The following is a 21,409-nucleotide window of genomic DNA, read 5'->3' on the forward strand; positions in this document are numbered from 1 at the left end:
GATATAAAAATTTCCCATGTAAAAAGCAAAACAAGGTGTTTTGATTAGGTCTTAATAAATGACATTATTTTGGATAATGAATGAATTTTTAAAAAAGCATTTTAATCCAAAAAGATTGTGTTGAAAAGAACAAAAGGTAAAATAAGTGAGCTATGTAGAAGTTTCCCAGAAAGAGCAGGTAGCCTTTAAACTGCTAGACAGGAAATAAAATATATATTATATTATAATAATAAAGCCATTTTATAATTATTTAATAAAATAGTTCTTTACTTTAATTTGTTAAGAGAGCTTTAGGGTGGCAGGATCAATGATGATGATTTTCTTATTTCAAGTCTGTAAGACTTATTTGAGTTCATATTTAGGTTATTCACTAAAATATACACTAAAATATATCATTTAAATCGTTCATGGAGATGAATGCAGTAAATAGTCTGTATAAAAAAGTTAAAAAATAAACCTGTGCAAACAAGCTAACCTTTATAACCAGATTATTTAACAAAAGATGATTACTGCAGTAAAATATTTGTAGTCTTTTAATAAGCAAGATGTGTACAGGATAGAGAGGGTGTGAAAAGTGAATTGTTTGGTTTTGAAACTTTTGAATCGGAATTTGTCCAATTATAAACCCGAAATACACGTGTTTGTTGTCATGTGGTGAACTCGGCCAATCGTGTAATATCGGTGTCGTCATCAAAGCTCCTGCAGTCGCTCTTCAGAAGCTGCATGGTCTGAGTTTGCCGTCTGATCTCGGAGCGCTGTCGCGGTACTTTGATGCCACATGTGACAGTCACGTGGCGTCGGCGCAGCATCAATCCGGACAAGATTTCTAACCAGAATGCACCGCTTTAAGACAGATTTCGATCGATCTGCGCAGCGCTGCATGAAGTCGAACGCACCTATAGTTGCTAGGTGCGTTCGACATGAAGCTCAGCTGCAGCCGGTGATCAACGAGATTAGCCGAGCGCAGGCGGGGCGGAGTTGAAAAAGGAGCCGTCAAGACGGACAGCTGGACACTTCGGGACTCAAAGTTGCTGCAGTCATGATGACCGATCACATGGCGTCATCATATTTTTTTGTTATTTTTATTTATAACAACAAAACATTTACAAATAAAACAGAATACAGGCTCTTCAAACTGTAGTTCCTTTTTAAACAATAAGAGAGAATTATGAATAAAATATATAACAAATGCATGAGAGAAATAAGAGGAAATGAGAGGTTAATATAAACATAAAAACGAACAGGTCTATTAAATACAAAGCAATAAGCATAAATTCTAGGAGTTAAACATCAATCTTTAGGCTAATACTTCTTGTTTGAATCTGCTAAAAAAGGGTTTACATATATGTACATTTATAGATATAAAAATTTCCCATGTAAAAAGCAAAACAAGGTGTTTTGATTAGGTCTTAATAAATGACATTATTTTGGATGATGAATGAATTTTCAAAAAAGCATTTTAATCCAAAAAGATTGTGTTGAAAAGAACAAAAGGTAAAATAAGTGAGCGATGTAGAAGATTCCCAGAAAGAGCAGGTATACAGCCTTTAAACTGCTAGACAGAAAATAAAATATATATTTATATTATAATAATAAAGCCATTTTATAATTATTTAATAAAATAGTTCTTTACTTTAATTTGTTAAGAGAGCTTTAGGGTGGCAGGATCAATGATGATGATTTTCTTATTTCAAGTCTGTAAGACTTATTTGAGTTCATATTTAGGTTATTCACTAAAATATACACTAAAATATATCATTTAAATCGTTCATGGAGATGAATGCAGTAAATAGTCTGTATAAAAAAGTTTAAAAATAAACCTGTGCAAACAAGCTAACCTTTATAACCAGATTATTTAACAAAAGATGATTACTGCAGTAAAATATTTGTAGTCTTTTAATAAGCAAGATGTGTACAGGATAGAGAGGGTGTGAAAAGTGAATTGTTTGTTTTGAAACTTTTGAATCGGAATTTGTCCAATTATAAACCCGAAATACACGTGTTTGTTGTCATGTGGTGAACTCGGCCAATCGTGTAATATCGGTGTCGTCATCAAAGCTCCTGCAGTCGCTCTTCAGAAGCTGCATGGTCTGAGTTTGCCGTCTGATCTCGGAGCGCTGTCGCGGTACTTTGATGCCACATGTGACAGTCACGTGGCGTCGGCGCAGCATCAATCCGGACAAGATTTCTAACCAGAATGCACCGCTTTAAGACAGATTTCGATCGATCTGCGCAGCGCTGCATGAAGTCGAACGCACCTAATAAAAGAGAGAGAGAGGTCACCAACCTCATCACTGTCCTCACCAGTGCCCGCCCCGAACTCGTGCACACGACCTGCTGATAAACAATTATGTTTATAGACTTTTTAGTTAATGCAAAAATAAATTAACTAACTACATTCCTTTTAAATAAAATAATAACGATTTCTTTATCATTTGATGTTGTGGCTTATTACGACCTTTTATTTTAATGTGATGATGTTGCCACATAAGTCTGTAATTTTGAGCAGGCAGAATGTAGACCCTAGACAGATGACGCGAAGGTCCTGAAAGAAACTGCGCATGTGACGGATGCTGTGCGCGGGAGCTGCTGTGAAGTAGTTGTACGTTCTTTATCATTTTACATTTTATTTGTTGAAGTGTTTTATTTCACCTTGTGATGTGTAATGTGATCAACCTATCTTAAAGTAAGTACATTTGTGATGTAATTGTGGAGAAATCTGCATTGAGTTGGCGTAACGTGAGGAACTGTCAGCTAGCTGTTATCACTGAAGTGAAGCTAAAAACATATCCGTTCTCTTACTATGGCGTTCAATAATATTAAAGAGTCTATCACACGAAATGTTCATATCTAGAGAATTGTACGTAAGTTGCTCAGCTGCTTGCAACAGTTTAGCTATAATCTTATAATAGAGCTCAGTTGCTCATCATAACGCTGTCCCCAAACCCTGAGTGGCTTACGTACACATTTTTGCAATCAAATTTTTAAAGCTCCAAGAACATTTGCGTGTTGTTTGTAATGGTGAATATCTTGACCGTGTGCGTATCTAGATGAAAGGTTTGGTACGTGTTTTAAGCCTATTCCGCATAAGAGCATTACGATCTACAATGATGAGTTAATGTTGGTTAACTTCACACATCCACAACAATGTCTAAGTAACGTTATGATGAGATAACGTTACAATTATTAATTCGTTAAAAGGGGTAAAGTTGGTTTTGTACTTGCACATTCGGACTTTTTCCTTCATTCATTCATTTTTCTTTTTGGCTTAGTCCCTTTATTAATCTGAGGTCACCACAGCGGAATTAACCGGCAATTAATCCAACATATGAGCAATTCCAGCGTTATGGATGTGACATTTGCAGTAAAGCTCAAAACATAAATTCACATAGAAATGATATGTTAACATTATATTAAAACTTCTGTTTATATTTTCAGAATTACTGACCACAGAGTTACGGGACCAGAAAAATATTGATCTGTAAACATGTTTTGTACTTTATATGAGAAAAATAAACATGCAATATGGATGTGACAAAAAAAAAGTCTGCGGGTTTACAGTAGACAACATTCTTTGTAGAAATTCTGTAAACTGCACAACCCAAACAAAACAATGCTAATCAAAAGAATAAAGAGTTGCTCACTATAGAAGTATTTTACAGTACTTTAGAAATACGCAAGAATGCATCTGTTAATATTCTACAATTTCTGACCCGTTACATCTATAACGGATAGGTGTCGTTATGGATGTGACACCTCAACTATGGAAGGACATTTTAGCTTACCCAATTCACCAATACTGCATGTGTTTGGACTGTGGGTGAAACCGGAGCACCTAAAGGAAACCCACCCGAACATGGGGAGCACATCCAAACTCCACACAGAAATGCCAACTGGCCCAGCCAAGGCTAGAACCAGCAAACTTCTTGCTGTGAGGCGACAGCGCTACCCACTCTACCACCGTGCTGCACTTTTTCCTTAATATACTTGACAAATTCTAAATAGGTAAATCATATTAGAAGTGGCTTTCAAAGTACAACATTGATCACAGTCAATTAAATAGTGCTAATGTTGTTTTGAAGTCACGCTTGCATGCTATTTCAGAGGAAATACTCAAAAGTAGCGTGGTAAACAATATAGATAGCGTGCCATAAGTTGTCACTGTTCAAAAAGAATGAATGTGCGAATATAAAATCAACTTTACCTCAATCCATTATTTTTGCTGCTCCAGCTTTATATTAATTAGGAATATATTTCAAATTCATCTATGTGTATGAAGCAGGGTTTAGGCATGGGCCGGTATAAAATTATGTATATTAGTATGATAACCTTGGATAAAAATATCACTGTTTCAAGGTATTGGGATTACTGCGCTAAAATATATTCTTTGTAAATGTCTGGGTTAAAATCAAAAACTTTTTTACCCTTTTGAACATAGTATATCTAACATTTTAAATATTTTGGAACAGTAAACATGTTAGGCCAAATAAATTGACTTCTGCTGTCTTTGTTTGTTTAAATTTAATTTAAACATCTTCTCTGCTGGAGATATTATTGTCCTAAAAAAATCACAAATTAAAAATTGTACACATACCTTAGGAACGGTATTGCAGAAAATTTTGGCTGTTTTAAAACCTTGACTTTTTTCCAACCGCTGTATACCTTAAAAATATCGTCCCATACATAGCAGGTTTTTCACTGGAAATCCTTGAATATGCTTCAATTTTGATCTAGTGTTTTTTGGTGCTTCTGTGGTGCTTTCATAATAATTTGTTTTTAAGTAGGTAATTCTAGCGAACTATTTAAATAATTAGTTTTGCTCTTGCTGTGAGGCGTTCTTTTCACCGTGCTGCTCTGCTTGCGGCAAATATACCATCAAAATTTGTCCTTGAAATACTATACTAAAGTACCACAGAATACTATAGCAAATAGTATCTGGTATATTGTAGTATGAAGTATGTACAGTATGTGTATGTGCATGTTTATATGTAATTTACCACAATTGTATCTGCAGTGTGCTTGAAAATGCTCAAATTTGACTTTGAAAAATGTGTAAGAAGCCTAACAGGATATAAAATCATGAATTGTGTTTTGCTGCCTGACTTTGTAGAATAGAACTATTCTTATAATTAAAAATGATCATGTAGATGTTGACTCTGGATGGTTCATCCTAAGATTAAAACGTCATCATTTAGTCTCCCTCATGTGGTTTTAAACCTTTGAGTTTTTCATCTGTTGAACACAGAAGATAATTTGCAAAATGCTGGTTGCAGGTACCCATTGACTTCCATAGTTGGAAAAAAATGCAGTGCTTAAAGCATTCTTCAAAATATCACCTTTTGTGCTCGAACCGAAGAAAGAAACTCTATAAAGGCTGAGTAGATAATGACGGCATTCTCAATTTAGAGTGAACCATCTGTTTAACAGTCATTGTTATGGTTGACATTTTGTCTATAGGTTGTTGGTAAAAAAAAATCTCTAAAGTGCAAGTTAAAGATGTATGATACTGAATCTTTTTTGTGTTTTTTTTAGCACAATGGCATTTAACTTTGGACAAACAGGCACTGGAGGCTTCAATTTTGGAACCCCTAAAACTACCGCTGCAGCCACCACAGGTTTCGGTGTACCACAGGGTTCCAGCACTCCAGCAGGAGGGGGCTTCTCTTTCGGGGCCAACCAACCCCAGACTCAAAACTTTGGAAACCCACCATCTCAGATAGCAGGACTTCTTGCACAGCCGACACAGAACAATGGAAGCACGCAAGGTGGATTCAGCTTTGGAGCCCAAACTCAGAGTACCACTGCAGGTGGAGGCTTCTCTTTTGGGTAAGTTTTTGTCTGGGGCGATTTTTTTTATTTATTTATTTTTTCTTAAAGCAAATAAAAAGCAATTCTAAAGCATTTCATGCAAGAAGGAAAAAAATAAAGATATTTATCTAATTTGTATCTTTGTTCTATTGTATTTATTTGTGCAGTCAATTGCATTTTTTTTGTCAATACCGACTGTTTGCTTTTCAAAGTCGCTTAAATATAAATTTTATTTAGGCTAGTAGTTTTTTAGGCTTGAGGCTAAAAAAATATTTTGAGGGTTCAAAAAGACCATAAAGTGGCCGTTCACTCAAATGTGTGTGTAATTGCACAAATGTGTGTAAAACCAACTGATTTAAAATAATAAGAATGTCAAACGGGCAGTCTCATTTCTGTTTTCTTCGTTTACAGTGTTCCTACTGGTTCTTGAAGGGATAGTGTAAAATCTTGTCATTCTGCGTTGACCTTTCACTAGTTCTGAACTTATTTATAGTGAAAAATTTTTTAATGAACAGAAAAGAGGATATTTTGGGGAAAAAGCGGGAAACCATGACCTTTAACCTCCACAGTATTTTTTTCATATTATGGAATGTAATATAATTATTTTAATTAACTATTAATTTTTTTTTGTAAATGAAGCAATACAAATAGACTAAATGAGGAAAGCAAAATACTATAAACGGCCAAATATACCCTTGTAAGTACATATATAAAATATAGGGCTGTATGATTAATCGAAATTGAATCGCAATTTGAAACGTTGCACAGTTAATCGCAAGAGGCTGCAATATAAAATATAGATATTATTTTATTTCCTCCACCCATAGCAAATGGGTGACTGATGGCTGTGTGTGACTGTTTCTAACCAAATGAGTGAGCACATTTTTGTTCTGCCCAATCAGAGTTATGCAACCGAAGTATGCCCACAATAAAAAATAGAAAAACAAACAGGAAATCGCTGATAAGTGGGATTATGGTGTCTGCTGCTTCAGAAGCCCTAATAGACAAATTACTAGCAAAGAAAACAGCATTTGTAATATGAGAATATTTTGGTTTAAAAGTCACAGACACAGAACAAAAACAGGTCATGTTTAGGAGCTGTTGCAGAATTGTTGCCATGACTCACAGATTATTGATTTGAAGCTTGACTAAAAGATTAAATCCTAAATCAAATTGCGATCGCAAAATCTGTGAAAAAAATTTGCAATTAGGTATTTTCCCCAAATCGCACAGCCCTAATCTAATTTATATTAATAAGTTATAATAATAAAAATAAAATTAAAAAATAATGAATTTTTATTTTTCTTATCTCATCCTCACTCCTATTATAGATTTCAATGGTTAGATCAGTAAGACAAATGGTTTGAAACACACGAAGGAAAGTGAAAAGTAAGAACATTTTCATTTTAAGGGGAGGGGGGGGTATCCTAATATAAATTTTTTTCTAGACAAACCTATAATATACATTTGTTCATCCATAGTTCTTTCTGGACACTCAATAGAATATTAACTAGGGCTGCAACAACAAATCGATTAAATCAATAAAAATTGATTACTGAAAGCGTTGGCAACGAATTTCATTATCGATTCGTTGTGTCGCACGACATGGAGACTTTTGATAAAAAAAGCACACTGTAGCTCAGCGCGGAGCGGAGAAAACACGGCACCTCTCCCTCTCTTGCGCACTGATACAGAGTTCAGCGCCTCAAGAAGACAGGGATGATGCGTAAGAATCACTACAGAATTCTACTTTTGTTCCGTTTTGAAGTGAGAACCGTAAAGTCCCTGGTGCTAGTTTCTTTGTGTCTGACGCTGAGCCAGAGAAAGACAGCAGGGTTAAGCAGGTTTTGTTTTCAGTATTCCTGACACATTCAGTGATAGACGGCATTACACAAAAAAACTCTTACCCTAAAAAGATCTAAACGATGTTTCCTACACAAAAGACAAAGCAGGTTATGCTTCACAGCTGTCTTTTTTATTTTTTCCCTTTTTTATTTTTTACGAGCACTGCTCCATTTAAGCAGTCGCAATATGCGCTGAGCCAGAGAGCTTGCGCTGAGGAAAGCTCTCAGTAAAGGACCGTCGGAAAAGTGCTGCTTTTTTTCCAATTTTTCTTTTCGAAAACAAAACCAACTTAACTCCGCTGAAAGACGAGTCATATTATCACAATTATGCAGCATTTTAACCGCCTAATACTTCATTTATGTTTTAGATATGCAAGTACAAACAAGTACTTAGTAAAACAATACATTTAGAGTTTGTAAAACACACAAGAAAGTCTAACAATCCATTCAAGTATAATTTGCCGATGTGTTTTATTCTTATCAGATACACATTACACATAGTGAAAGAAACTATAAAGTTGAATCTATGCTTCTCTAAGTTCACCAGCCACTTACTTGCATGTATTTTGGGAGTAACTTATGAATGTACCTGCTGAATCCTGTGTGTTCTCCTTTTATGAATGAGGCAGCGGCCGCAAGTAAACAAGGAGACGTCCATCTCATGTTATAAATCATGATCACTTACACGTTTATGTGAATTGGAATATCAGGTAGTTGATGACATGAGCAAGTGTGTGAATGTTATCTTTTTTGCATCCTTCATTTTTCCATCTGTATTCATGTATAGCTGCACTGCAGAAAGCTGTTCTTTCTTAGTCATTTTTTCTCGTTTCCAGTTCAAATATATTTAAAAAAATCTTACATCAAGAAAAATGGCATGAGAAAACGAAGTGATGCTGTTTCAGATTATATGTCATTAAGATAATTTTTCTTGCCCCATTAGCAAATAATTTTGCTTGTTTTAAGCAAACAATCACTTAATTTTGAGGTTAAGTGATTGCTTATGCTATTTCATGTGTCTAGTATGTATCTTCATTTAAAAACATTTAGATATTTGGATTGAAAACAGTTTATTATTATTATTATTATTATTATTATTATTATTATTATAACAGCTCAGGCATAAGCTTTTTGTAATGAAGGGTTGGAAATTAAGGCTTTTCTTGTTTTTTTCTTCGATTAATCGAAAAAAATAGACAGATTAATCGATTATTAAACTAATCGTTAGTTGCAGCCCTAATGTTAACATCTTTTAATGTAGCATTTTTAGGGGTGTGTCGTCAGTTTATTTTACTATGACTTCACAAGTGACAGTGAAACAGCAAGGTTAAAAATGACAATTCTGTAATGTTTCATGCTGTTTATGTCTTTGCATCTAGTGGCTCCCTTCCAAAACTCAGCACACCTGCAGCACCTCAACCTGCAACCACAGGTGTGAGTCTGGGGGCTTCAACCACTGGGACAGGCTTCTCTCTCGGGGGGCTCACCCCTCAGACAACTGCAGCCCAGCAGCCTATGGGAGGATTTAGCTTTGGGGCGCCCAAAGTTCAGGCTGCCTCAGTTGCCCCGGCACAGCCCACCCCTGTGCTCTCACTAGGAGTTCAACCTACCACAGGTAACACGACAGTGTCTTGACACAGAGTACATTTACATGAACACCAATATTCCAGTTTTAATACCATTAAGACAATACTGTGATTAAGACTGCTTTCACTCATGTAGATCGATTGTTTCGTTTCAAAACAGGGATTCAAATTGTTAAAATGTTTATTTTTGTTCTTGGTGCAGTTCACTTTCACACGGCAAAGTTTCTAAACAGACCAAAATAGCTAAAACAAATCATGTGCGAGTACACGCCCCTCACGTTGGTCAGAGTTTCACGGTTTATTTTTCAGCTCAGCTGTCATGCGTCCTTATTTTAGTTTGAGGTGATGAGCAATAAGACATTATGAGTGAGAAGCTTTCATTTTGAATGGTGACACGCACAGACATAGTCACCAAATAAAAATCAGAGGTAGAATTGGCTAGAATTATGCATTATAGGCTTATCATTATAAAGAAAACTAACAGATAAACCAAGACTGCAGTTCAGTCAATTTCAGCTCTCGGTAAAAGCATACTTTTACTTTCGTATTCGGCATGAAACACACATTTACTGGTAGGAATGACATCCCATCCTACTTCAATGACAGATGTCGTGAGTGCAGTATTACAACTCGAGATCGCATATTTTATACGAGCATGTGAATCTCTTTGCTTGCGCGCCGATTTTCCCGTGCACAAAACTACTTGCATGCTCCCTCAAATATATGCTGCTCAAGCGCAGATTTTCTTATGCGCTCTTAAATAAATGCTGCTGATGTGCGATTTAGTGCGTTTATGTAACGAATATGTCTACAACATTTATTAGTTTTTCAAGGAATATTTAAGAATGTCTCCAATAGACCCAGAGCAACATTAATGCGTCTTGAAGTAAAGTGAAACAGCCAAGATAAGGTCATTGTATGCAGAGCCAGACTTTTATCTATAAAGCATACTTATAGAAACTGTTCATCTCTGTTCATCTGAAAGCTACGCCGTGTTTGCTGGCCTCACGTATAGCGCAGTCCTGTCTTTCAATCAGGCAGCATGTCACCTTAAAGGGTTAAACAAATAACGCACAGCACTACTACGATGACAGAAAAGTTTGCGCTGTTATAATTCACTTACCTTTTAATACGTTTTGTTGCGATTATAACCTGCTATTAAAAACACAATGACTGAATGTTTTGAATGAAAAGCTGTAATGTAGCCATGGCGGGATGACTTTTGGTGTGGCGCCCACCATGGAAGAATGAATTTAGCAGAAAAAATGTAAAGCCATATATGCCTATTACATATTAATGATACACTGTGATACAGCCTGTTTCTTTGTTTATTGGATCGTATTGCTTTCTCACAACATTCAATCTGCTCCAGAGTTTGATTTAATTGAGCCGAGACCTCCTCATTCAGGCAATCTCGGACCGATTGTTTGGTGCAGATTCGAGTGTGATTGCGGGATTCATATATAAAAAACTAAGTGCACCAGGTTTCGAAACCAAAGTCTCGGTGTGAGAGCACTTTAAAGGGGGTCGCACACCAGATGTGTCTCTCAGCGAAGAATTTTCGAATTTTAAGAATTCTAAACATTTTTACGACTTCCTCGTTTGAGTCGCAACATAAAAGAGTTCAGACGACAAAATTATATATACAACTTATGTATTATACATAGAACTAATAGAACAACAAATCAAGCAAACAAACAAATGTCTAGAGCCAAAGAAGATAAATAACTTAATATAGTCACAACTAACTTTAACTACATGATATAAATAATGCAAAACAAAACCATAAGGTTACAGAATGAAAGAGATGGTCTTGACACGAGGACGTCCAAGTAGCCACTCTGTCCTCCAGAAGCTAGCTCAACAGTCTTATTTATATGCTTTAAACCAATCGGTGAGCAAACAGGCACACAATCAGGATCTGCCACATCCAAACTGGAATCCTGGGGTCATCACAACAAAGAATTCTATCAGGGTATGCACACCGGCTCCGCAGGTCGGTGGCTGTCCGTTACAACTCAGGACAATTGTTCATATTTTTGCAGCACCACAGAGCATCATCTGAATAGTTTAATATTAAATAACATGCAAATGTGCGTGTGGTGTGCAAGACTTCCAACTGTCATGCGCTGCTCAGCATTGTGATACATCCGGTGTGCGATCCGCTTAAGAGTCTACCATGTGAACAGAGTTTTTTGGTAACCTTAATTCCACTAATGTTTAATCAAACTAAACAGAAATCAAATTAAGACATGTGGAGTGTTCCTATTGTATTAGCATTTTTAAAGTTCAGTAAAGACATCTAAACATCTTAAACTATTAGCATTTTGTAGTACTTTTGGCTAGATTTTGTGGCAGGAGGGTTGTCAGGCATCAAATGACAAACACATGAGAATCGCTTCAAGCATGAGCACATTTTTGGTGCGAGCAGGAACCTATGGCTATCTTAGAAACAGTATTGTTCCCTGAAATAAGAATGTACCAGCCACTAATCTGATGCTATAAGGTGACGCAGAAAGTAGCTTTGCGATTCACAAGATTCAATAAAAACACATGGCAGTTTTTTGTTTGTTTGTTTTTTGCCTGGACTTTACATGACTTCAGACAAGCTAACCTAATTGCTCTTTACCACACTGAAATGCACTGCTACTATCAGTGGTGTAATGTAACTAATTACAAAAACTCAAATTACTGTAATTGAAGTAGTTTTAAAAATGTGCACGTTTACTCTCACTTGAGTACATTTTTAGTGCAGAATCTGTACTTTTACTTCACTACTTTCCTTCAACCTGCTGTCACTATTTTTTAATTTTTATTGGAATTAGAAAAATCAGTCCTGTAATTCCTGTTAAATCAAATCACACATAGAAGGTAAATTGCATCATAATGAACTACTTCAAGACATGTGCACTTTACAATGCAGCAAACTGTTTGAAAGCATTAAAAGTGTCCAAGAAGATGTGCAAAATCTTTACACGCATTGACCCAGAGACTTTTAGATCAGGGATGCCCAAACACAGTCCTGGAGGGCCGATGTCCTACAGATTTTAGCTCCAACTTGTTTCAACACACCTGCAAGGATGTTTCTAGAAAGCCTAGTATGAGATTGATTAGCTAGCCCAGGTGCGTCTAATTGAGATTGGAACTAAACTTTGCAGGACACCGGCCCTCCAGGACCAAGTATGGGCACCCCTGGTTTAGATGCATGTCACCGATGAGAAGATGATTGATATTTACTGTACAATGACCGAAATGGCCTTAAACACCCAGCAGGCACAAGACGTCGACATGCCGTCAGATTGAAATTGTGCCCTAACGTCGTGGAAACGTTGCATTTTGTTTGGGAATGAATATCAGGTTTACATCAGAGCTCAACGTCAGTGTCCAACCTAAAACCAACCAAATAATAACGTCAAATAATGTTACAGCTTGACGTTGTGTCGACGTTACTACTATGACATCTATCAGACGTTGAATTTTGGTTTCTTGCCATAACTGATGAATAAATTTCAGTATTTGACATTAATAGGATGTTGGTTTAAGATGTTGGCTCGGCATTGGATTTTGGTCACTTTCTAACAACCTAAAATCAACCAAATATCAACGTCATTTGATGTCATTATTGGACATCCAAATAACGTTGTCCTTATGACGCTGGCTAGACATTGAATTTTGGTCACCTGACATCACAACCTAAATCTAACCTAATATTAACATCTTATGACATTGTGTTACTAATGGGCAATGACTAAATGCACTACAGAATGTTACATTTACACACACATCCACAAATGACATGTAAATGCATCAACTTTTAACAGCATAATACTCACTACTCTTGAGTACTTTTAAAAGGGCTACTTTTTACTCCTACTTTTAGTATAATTTACAACAGGTACTTTTACTCTACTCACACTACATTTTTAGCCAAGTAATGGTACTTTTACTTAAATATGCTTTTTCAGTACTCTTTCCACCACTGGGTACTATATAATATAAAATTGTGCTTTTTTTTTCTTGAATATTTATTCCGGTATTCATTTGCTTTTGATTTATAGGTCTGTCTCTTGGTGCTCCTACTGCTGCCTCCATTGCTTCCACAACTGCTATTAATTTTGGAATTAAAACTTCAGGCATGTACAATTGTTTCTATTGCAATTATTATAATTAATAAAATTTAAAAAAATTTTTAAATGGTTGTATAACATGTTTTTTTTTCTTGTTTAGCTACTCCAGCCCCAGCCAGCACTGCGCTATCTAGTCAATCCTCGACAGCTCCAGTGTCCTCTCTGTTTGCTAATCCTATAGCCTCAACTCCAGTCACAGGATTCACATGTGAGTTCCTATTCCAGCTCTTGTCATAAAGAAAATTATTGTTCAGTCATTTTCCCAATCAAACCTGCATGTAAACTGCATAGTTATACACATAGATCACACATGTGATTGTGTACATATCAGGCAGTTATTACTTGAGGATTACTTGATTACTCATGAAATATGGTCTGATCTTTTTACACATCACATTTATAAAGCACTTACCAAATTGCTTACTGACAGTGCAGGTGGGAAAAAGTGAAACTGACTTCTCTAAAAGTTAACTGTAGGACTGCAGGCGCCCTCTAGTGTCTTGCTTAACTTATTTTGGCAGATCCAAAAGAGAACTGTGCTATCAGGAAATAATGATCAACTGCAATAGATTTGTGTCACAGGATGGTCAAATGTAGGACAAAGGCCTTATTAGGACCTAAAGAAAAGATTTGTTGGCGGGTTTAAAGCTAAAAGCTGATATAAACGATCCTCTCTCATGATTCTGTATAATCAAAACATGGTTATTAACAAGCATAAGGTTAATAATGATTACAATGTTAATAGAACTAAGGGCTGCTTATGGGAAAAATCATAATCACGATTATTTTGGTCATAATTGTAATCACGATTATTCAAAACGATTATCAGTTGAAGTCAAAATTCTTCATCCTCCTGTGAATTTATTTTTATATATAAATATTTCCCAAATGATGTTTAACAGAGGGGTTTTTACAGGATTTCCTATGAATTTTTCTTCTTCTGGAGTAGGGTTGTAACAATATACCGGTATGACGGTTTACCACGATTTGAACGTGCACGATTATCATACCATGAACAATTGCATATCAACGGTTTTAACCCTTAAAGACCGAGACAGCCGCCCGTGGCAAAAAATAAGTATTGCTCTTAAATGTTTAATAACTTTTGATCCACTGATCCGATTCATACAATTCAAAGATTGGCATAAAGAAGAGAATCTCAGCTTTCCAGTGCTGTATCACATAACATTCGCGGACTTTCAGAGGCTCCGGAATCAGTGCGGTTACGTCATCAACATTTGACAACGCTGATTTGACAAAGAAACGCTCGTCACTGTGTCTCCGGACAAACCAGACATGATACATTGATGCATTATCCCTCCTCCATGCCCAGATTGGTTCAAACTCGCTATATCACAACCAATAAGCATAGGTTTCGCTTTTGTTTGTGGACCAAAAACGAGCTTTTTGAACAACACGGAATGAAAGAAAGGCATACATTTTTGCGCGGCTAAATAAAACGCAAAAAAAAAAAGTTTTGCATGAAATAATTCTCATACTAAGTACTTTTGCATGCACAGCAGCACAGAAACATGACAAAACAGTGACACAGCAAAGACGAAGTGCTGCTCTTGCTGTTTTCAAAAGACGCAAATGAAGATGCAGCTGTTTGTCTGCATTGCAGACAACCAAATCCATATCCACAGACAACCATATCCATGCTGGCACATAAAACCTAAGGATGTTCCATATTGAATCTAGTTTCGTTATGTAACTATTTATAGTATAGTAAACATTTATATCTATTTTTTACTGAGGATTTGCACCATGTTTATTTGGACTTTATTTGGACTTTGACACATTATTTATTGTTTTCTTATTTTTTTATTTGTTCATTGCAAGTGGTGTTTATAGTAACTAAAAATATATTATTTGGAAAAAGTCAAATTTGCTTCACTGTTCTATTATTTTGTAACATTTGTAACATACCGTATACCGCGAAACCGTCAAACCGTGGTATTGTTTTAGACGATTATCATACCGTGAAAAATTCATACCGTTACAACCCTATTCTGGAGAAAGGCTTATTTGTTTTATTTCAGCTAGAATAAAAGCAGGTTTGAATATTTTGAAACCTATAATAGCTCGATATTATTAGCCCCTTTAAGCAATATATATGTTTGATTGTCTGCAGAAGAAACTACTGTTATACAATGACTTATCTATTTACCCTAATTAAGCCTTTGAATGTCACTGAATACTAGTATCTTGAAGAATATCTATAAATATGTGTAAAATATTATGTGCTGTCATCATAGCAAAGATAAAAGTAATCAGTTTTTAGAAATGAGTTATTAAATGTGTTGTTTAAACTGTGCTTTAAGCATCTTCACTGTATTTTTGATTTTATTATTGATTAATAATAAAAACAGTCGGCAGCAGCAGGAATATCGCACACTGTCTTTTTAAGAATAGTGCGGCTCATGGGTTTCTCTTTCATGTGTCTTTTGATTCTCAACTTGTTAGTTTATTACACACATGGGGGTTAATATAAATAATCAATAAACACCACGCTCTGACACAAATGTGCATGTATTTGACCATTAAAGCGCTCACATTAAGCTCGCGTTAGATGTGTGTGTGCTCTGCTGTCCGAGGCTAAGCGCGGCGCGGCGAGCGCGCAAACAAACACACATGCTACCTGTCCGAGGCCAGACACAGCGCGCACACACACAACAGCACGTGCTCTTTTGTAGTTTTAAAATTATGAATGATGCGCATCTCGTGCTGCAAAAGTTACATTAGAGCACATGCTTTTAGTCATTATCACGTGGAACTTAGCTTTGCAGAGGCAGAGTTTTCACACGTGTACAACTGTAAAGGGGGCGGTACGTGATGGAATAATCGTTTATCTCGATTAATGATTTTTCATAATCGTTAAAAGCCAAAATCAAAATCGGATTTTCGATTAATTGCACAGCCCTAATAGAACTTTCCTACGGTGGTCTGATTCAGCTATGCAAGTTATTGATGGGCTGAATGATATGACCTAATATTCAAATATATATTAATTGAAGACTTTACAATGATTATTTAACAATTATTGTTTTTATTTTACAATTCTCTATTTTTTGCATAATTGTTCATTAATGGTTTAAAAAAAGATGTATTAAAAGATTAATTGTTTTACAAATGAAAAAGCATATTTCTTATTGTGATATTTAAAACACTTGACAGAAACAAGTTATGGTTATTTGTAGAGTATTTTAAACAACTGAAATATACATTTAATTTGCGTTTAAAATGGTCACAGTTGAACATAATGTGTATCTCTTAAATTAATTAGTGCTGGGCAAACAGTAGACACATGTTTTTGACATTATATATCTGTGTATGTATATGAGATGTACACGCATGCATAATACTAATCAAAAAAATTGTTACAAATTTACATATAATTGGTATCACATATTCATGTTTTCTCAAATATATGCACACGTGTGTATTTAAATGGACATAATAAATATACATAGCACACACTCATACACTAACCGGCCACTTTGTTAGGTACACCTGTCCAACTGCTTGTTAACTCAAATTTCTAATCAGCCAATCACATGGCAGCAACTCAATGCATTTAGGCATGTAGACATGGTCAAGACATGGTCTGCTGCAGTTCAAACTGATCATCATAATGGGAAAGAAAGGGGATTTAATTAACTTTGAATGTAGCATGCTTGTTAGTACCAGACATGCTGGTCTGAGTATTTCAGAAACTGCTGATCTACTGGGATTTTCACGCACAACTATCTCTAAAGTTGAATAGTCTGAAAAAGAGAAAATATCTAGTGAGCAGTTCTGGGGGCGCAAATGCCTTGTTGATGCCAGAGGTCAGAGGAGAATTGCCATACTGGTTCAAGCTGATAGAAAGGCAACAGTAACTCAAATAACCACTCGTTACAACCGAGGTATGCAGGAGAGGATCTCTGATCACACAACACGTCGAACCTGCAACAAACTGCATTTCATTTCCTTGTACTTCTACTTGTTTAATGACAATAAAGTTGAATCTAATCTAAAGAAAAAACCTTGAGGCAGATGGGCTACAGCAGCAGAAGATCACACTGGGTGCCACTACTGTCAGTTAAAAACAGGAATTTGCACAGGCTCACCAAAATTGGACAATAGAATAGTGGAAAAAGTTGCCTGGTCAGAGTCTCGATTTCTGCTGCGACATTCGGATGGTAGGGTCAGAATTTTGTGTCAGCAACATGAAAGCATGGATCCATCCTGCCTTGCATCAACGGTTCAAGCTGATGGTGGTAGTGTAACGGTATGGAAATGTTGTTTCGACACACTTTGGACCCATTAGTACCAATTGAGCCATCGTGTCAACACCACAGCCTACCCTGAGTATTGTTGCTGACCATCCCTTTATGACCACAGTGTACCATCTTCTGATGGCTACTTCCAGCAGCATGCATTTCCTCACACACCATGTCAAAGCACGAATCATCTCAGACTGGTTTCTTGAACAAGACAATAAGTTCACTGTACTGAAATGCCCTCCACAGTCACCTGATTTCAATCCAATAGAGCAGCTTTGGGATGTGGTGGAACGGGAGATTGGCATCATGGATGTGCAGCTGACAAATCTGCAGCAACTGCGTGATGCTATCATGTCAATATGCACCATAATCTCTGACTTTGTTGAATCTATGCATGAAGGATTGAGGCTGTTCTGAAGGCAAAACGGCGTCCAACCCAGTACTAGTAAGGTGTACTTAATAAAGTGGCTGTTGAGTGGCATGTCTGTGTTTTATCTGCCATTTATCTGAGGTGCATAAGACTCTCTTGCCTTCTTTCTCTGTGCATGTATCCACTGACATGAAGACGAATTGTCGCTCACTGTGCTGTCAGTGAAGTTACCTTGTTCAATTTAATTCAAGCCTGCTTATGTAGCGCTTTTCACAATAATTTAAAAATGAAAGCAGGATAGGATGGACCCTAAATTTTTCATACATGGACAAAGTTAATCTGCACAGAAACACAATATGTACTTTTAGAAGTAATTATACCTTTTGAGTATAATATGCGTTTTAAAGAAGTTATCTGATCATTACAATAAGAATATCATTTTAAATATTGATCAAGTGTTTGTACTGTCCTCAAAGTCACTTGCAAAAGTGTGTTTCAATGGGAAAGTTTTAATATTATTAACGAACCAAGATAACTGATATAATTTCCCTATGTCGGTTATTTAGGGTTTTTCATAGTGTTAATAATTTCCCCTTAATACTTCTAGATTTCAGTTTTGATTTTGAATAATGGTTTAGCCCTAGGCTACAGTTTCTCATTGTTCAGGTTTTGTGAGTGTTGGGGTATTTCTTCAGTATTCCACAAACCTCTCCACTGTTTTGTAAGCATTCAGCTTTCGGTTGTTATGACTGCTGTGACGGGAGAGAAAGATTAGCCAGTGTACACCATGTCTTGTTCCCAAGAGCATTTACAAAAACAATTAGTGGATGTTTTGATATAATACACACTAAAGGCATGGAGTTTAGATGTTTTACTTAATTTATTCACATTATACTGTGGTTACTCTTAACTACTTTATGAATGAAAATTACATTCTGTATAATTAATTATGTAGGAGGCCTATAACTTGATGATCAGACCACATTTTAGCAGTCTTAATTAATGGAAAAAAAATACTAGATATTTTCAGTAAGTTTTTATTTTCACAAACTGATTCTTTTCGCTACATTTTAGTATGCTATATATCATACTTTGACTTGTGTGAGAAGTCACTTTGGACAAAAAGATTGTTTTTAAAGTTCGCTTCAGCAATTCATCATGTTTGCAAGGTGACTCTGAGCATTGTTGTAACAACTAGCTCAGACTAAGCAAAACAAGATAAAGCTGCTTTTGCAATATCTTGAAGACTGAAAAAGCTTGTTCTTACACACAAATGAATGACTCAGTCATGAAATATTTGAATCCACATTAAAAAGTCTTTCTAAATATATCCATTATTCTCAAAGGTGCAATAGGAGATCTTGGAAAATGCTAACGTTAACCAGATTGCACTGATGGTTGCCAAATCGCTTTCCAAAGAACACATCCTAGACAACATCACTACAATGTTCATGTTACATTCATCAAAGAGAAAACATTATGGTGCAGTTTTAACTTAACTTTAAACCTAAAACCAGAAGTCCACTGTCTGAACCGCATCTCTAAATGTGCTGATGACGTAATTCTTTCTGCGCGAATGGTGTGCTCAGTGGTATACAATTACATATTTTGACAGGCAGGTATGACAGCCTATCGTAATGTTCGGACCTAACATTTTGATTGGACAAGCTTTTCTTTTAATAAATTTATATTATAATCAGTTATAGGACTTGACATTAACATCCGCCAACCTGCCAAATGTGGATAGATTTCAGCTGTGGTGGATTAGATCGCCACTCCCGCTAGCGACTTTGGCTGGTTGAACATGATTTTTAAATTGCTAGTGCTGGCTCGTCTCTAAATTTAGAATTTTAATTTATAATTTGTCAATATGCATGCAGATGTGATCTTAAATCGAGAAGCAGCATGACTTAATTGTTCGTGCATGCAAAAGAAAGCAAGTCAATATGAGATATTCAGGCGCACAGTTAGACACAGGAGATCCTTACTCACTAATGAGGGCTTTAGTGTTGGTCGCACAGTTGATGTGATGCGCGAGTGCTTAAAAGCTCCCGTGTCCCGTTTCCTTGCATGAAGCAACCATGCCTGAAAACAAAACTGGTGCGATCGGTTCTCTTTGAAATAGACTGGGTAAAAAAAAGCAATGCTCGTGCACCCACAGTCCTGCTGCTTTTTGAGATTTTTTATTAAATTTTAAACTTTAGTTGATGTGTAATGTAGCTGTGCAAACATAAACAACATTTCTAAATGTATTTTGCTCAAAGTTCAGTGTAAAGGGAGACGTTAGCTTTTACAGAGTTAGCTTAGCATAGCCTACAGCGAACGAAGTTTGAGGACTAAAAAAAAAGCATCCGGGTTAATGAAGTCATAAACCCTTCAGGTTACACACAAACACCCCGTCCAGCGAAGAGAAATCCAAATGTTTTCTGACTGCAATGGTAAATGGCCAATTTTACAATCTGACAGATTTATTAGCTGTTAACTTTTGTCTGAAATGTTGTAAAACAGTTTTATGCCTGGATTTTATAAATAGCCTTGCATCTACTAACACGCACTGTATTTGAAGTCTTTGGAAGTGATTAGCGTTTTTCTCCTGTAGAAAAAAATCTCATAAAAATAACGCTAAGCGGCTCAATGTATTACATCAGTGTTCTAAAAGACTAAACACTTTATTGATATAATATTCAACCAAGCACATGTGGTCAGAACACAAACGAGTCCTAGGTGATGAAGGTAAAAGTGTTTCTCCCCAAGAAAAGCCCGTCTAAACAAAATGCTAGCAGGCATCTGTAGCTCCGCTCATGCTCCAACTCTTTTCCCTTGTTGGGTATCCCCTGGTCAGTGCGATAATGCGTGAACAAAATAGCGACGCTTGGCCATACGGCGCCTACTTGTAGCTTCTTTTGCGCTCTTCAGAAACCTATGATTATGTCATGGATACTATGTCCATATTTTTTGGTCTATGGTTGAAACAGACGTTTCTTGGTGATGTGATCTGCAAATTACTAAACATTGTTAGCTGACCAATCAGAGCCTCTTAAAATAAAATACACTCTGGACTACCCCTTTAATAGAAGATTGACTCTCCATATACTCAGCCAGGACCGATTACTGTGTATAGTTTTAGATAAATTAGATTTTTTATTTTTTTTTAAATGTCAGTTGTTTTTTTTAAAGAACATTTTTGTTGAATAATAAGTGCATTGCTATATTTTGCTCATTTTTACACATTATTTAAAATTTGTGGCAAGGAAATAATTAGTTTGGTGTGGCCAGAGAAAAGTGTTGAGCGCTAAAACGTCATGTAAAATGCAACAATATGAAACCCTAACACATTTGCTCATCCTCATTGAGCAAAGTCACAACACTCAAAAAATGAGGAGGCATGTGGACATAATACATAATA

At 36.1% G+C, this 21,409-nt stretch overlaps 1 protein-coding gene across 3 annotated transcripts in view; it reads left to right on the plus strand.

Annotated features, from left to right (window-relative positions):
- The first annotated feature begins 2,547 nt into the window (after window positions 1-2,547).
- nup62l (nucleoporin 62 like) overlaps window positions 2,548-21,409 on the plus strand; it is a 30,803-nt gene continuing 11,941 nt past the window's right edge. The window contains exons 1-5 of one of the 3 annotated variants that reach the window (XM_073921481.1): window positions 2,548-2,686; window positions 5,533-5,826; window positions 9,032-9,267; window positions 13,297-13,371; window positions 13,466-13,595. Coding sequence is in view for 2 of the 3 variants with exons in the window: in XM_005157152.6 (XP_005157209.2) it covers window positions 5,537-5,826; window positions 9,032-9,267; window positions 13,297-13,371; window positions 13,466-13,573 (709 nt within the window). In the remaining variant the exon portion in view is untranslated. The remainder of the gene's footprint in view (window positions 2,687-5,532; window positions 5,827-9,031; window positions 9,268-13,296; window positions 13,372-13,465; window positions 13,596-21,409) is intronic. The other 2 variants (XM_005157152.6, NM_001113596.1) reach the window with 2 other exon arrangements.

This window comes from Danio rerio, chromosome 14 (assembly GCF_049306965.1).
Source record: "Danio rerio strain Tuebingen ecotype United States chromosome 14, GRCz12tu, whole genome shotgun sequence".
NCBI classification, from domain to species: domain Eukaryota; kingdom Metazoa; phylum Chordata; class Actinopteri; order Cypriniformes; family Danionidae; genus Danio; species Danio rerio.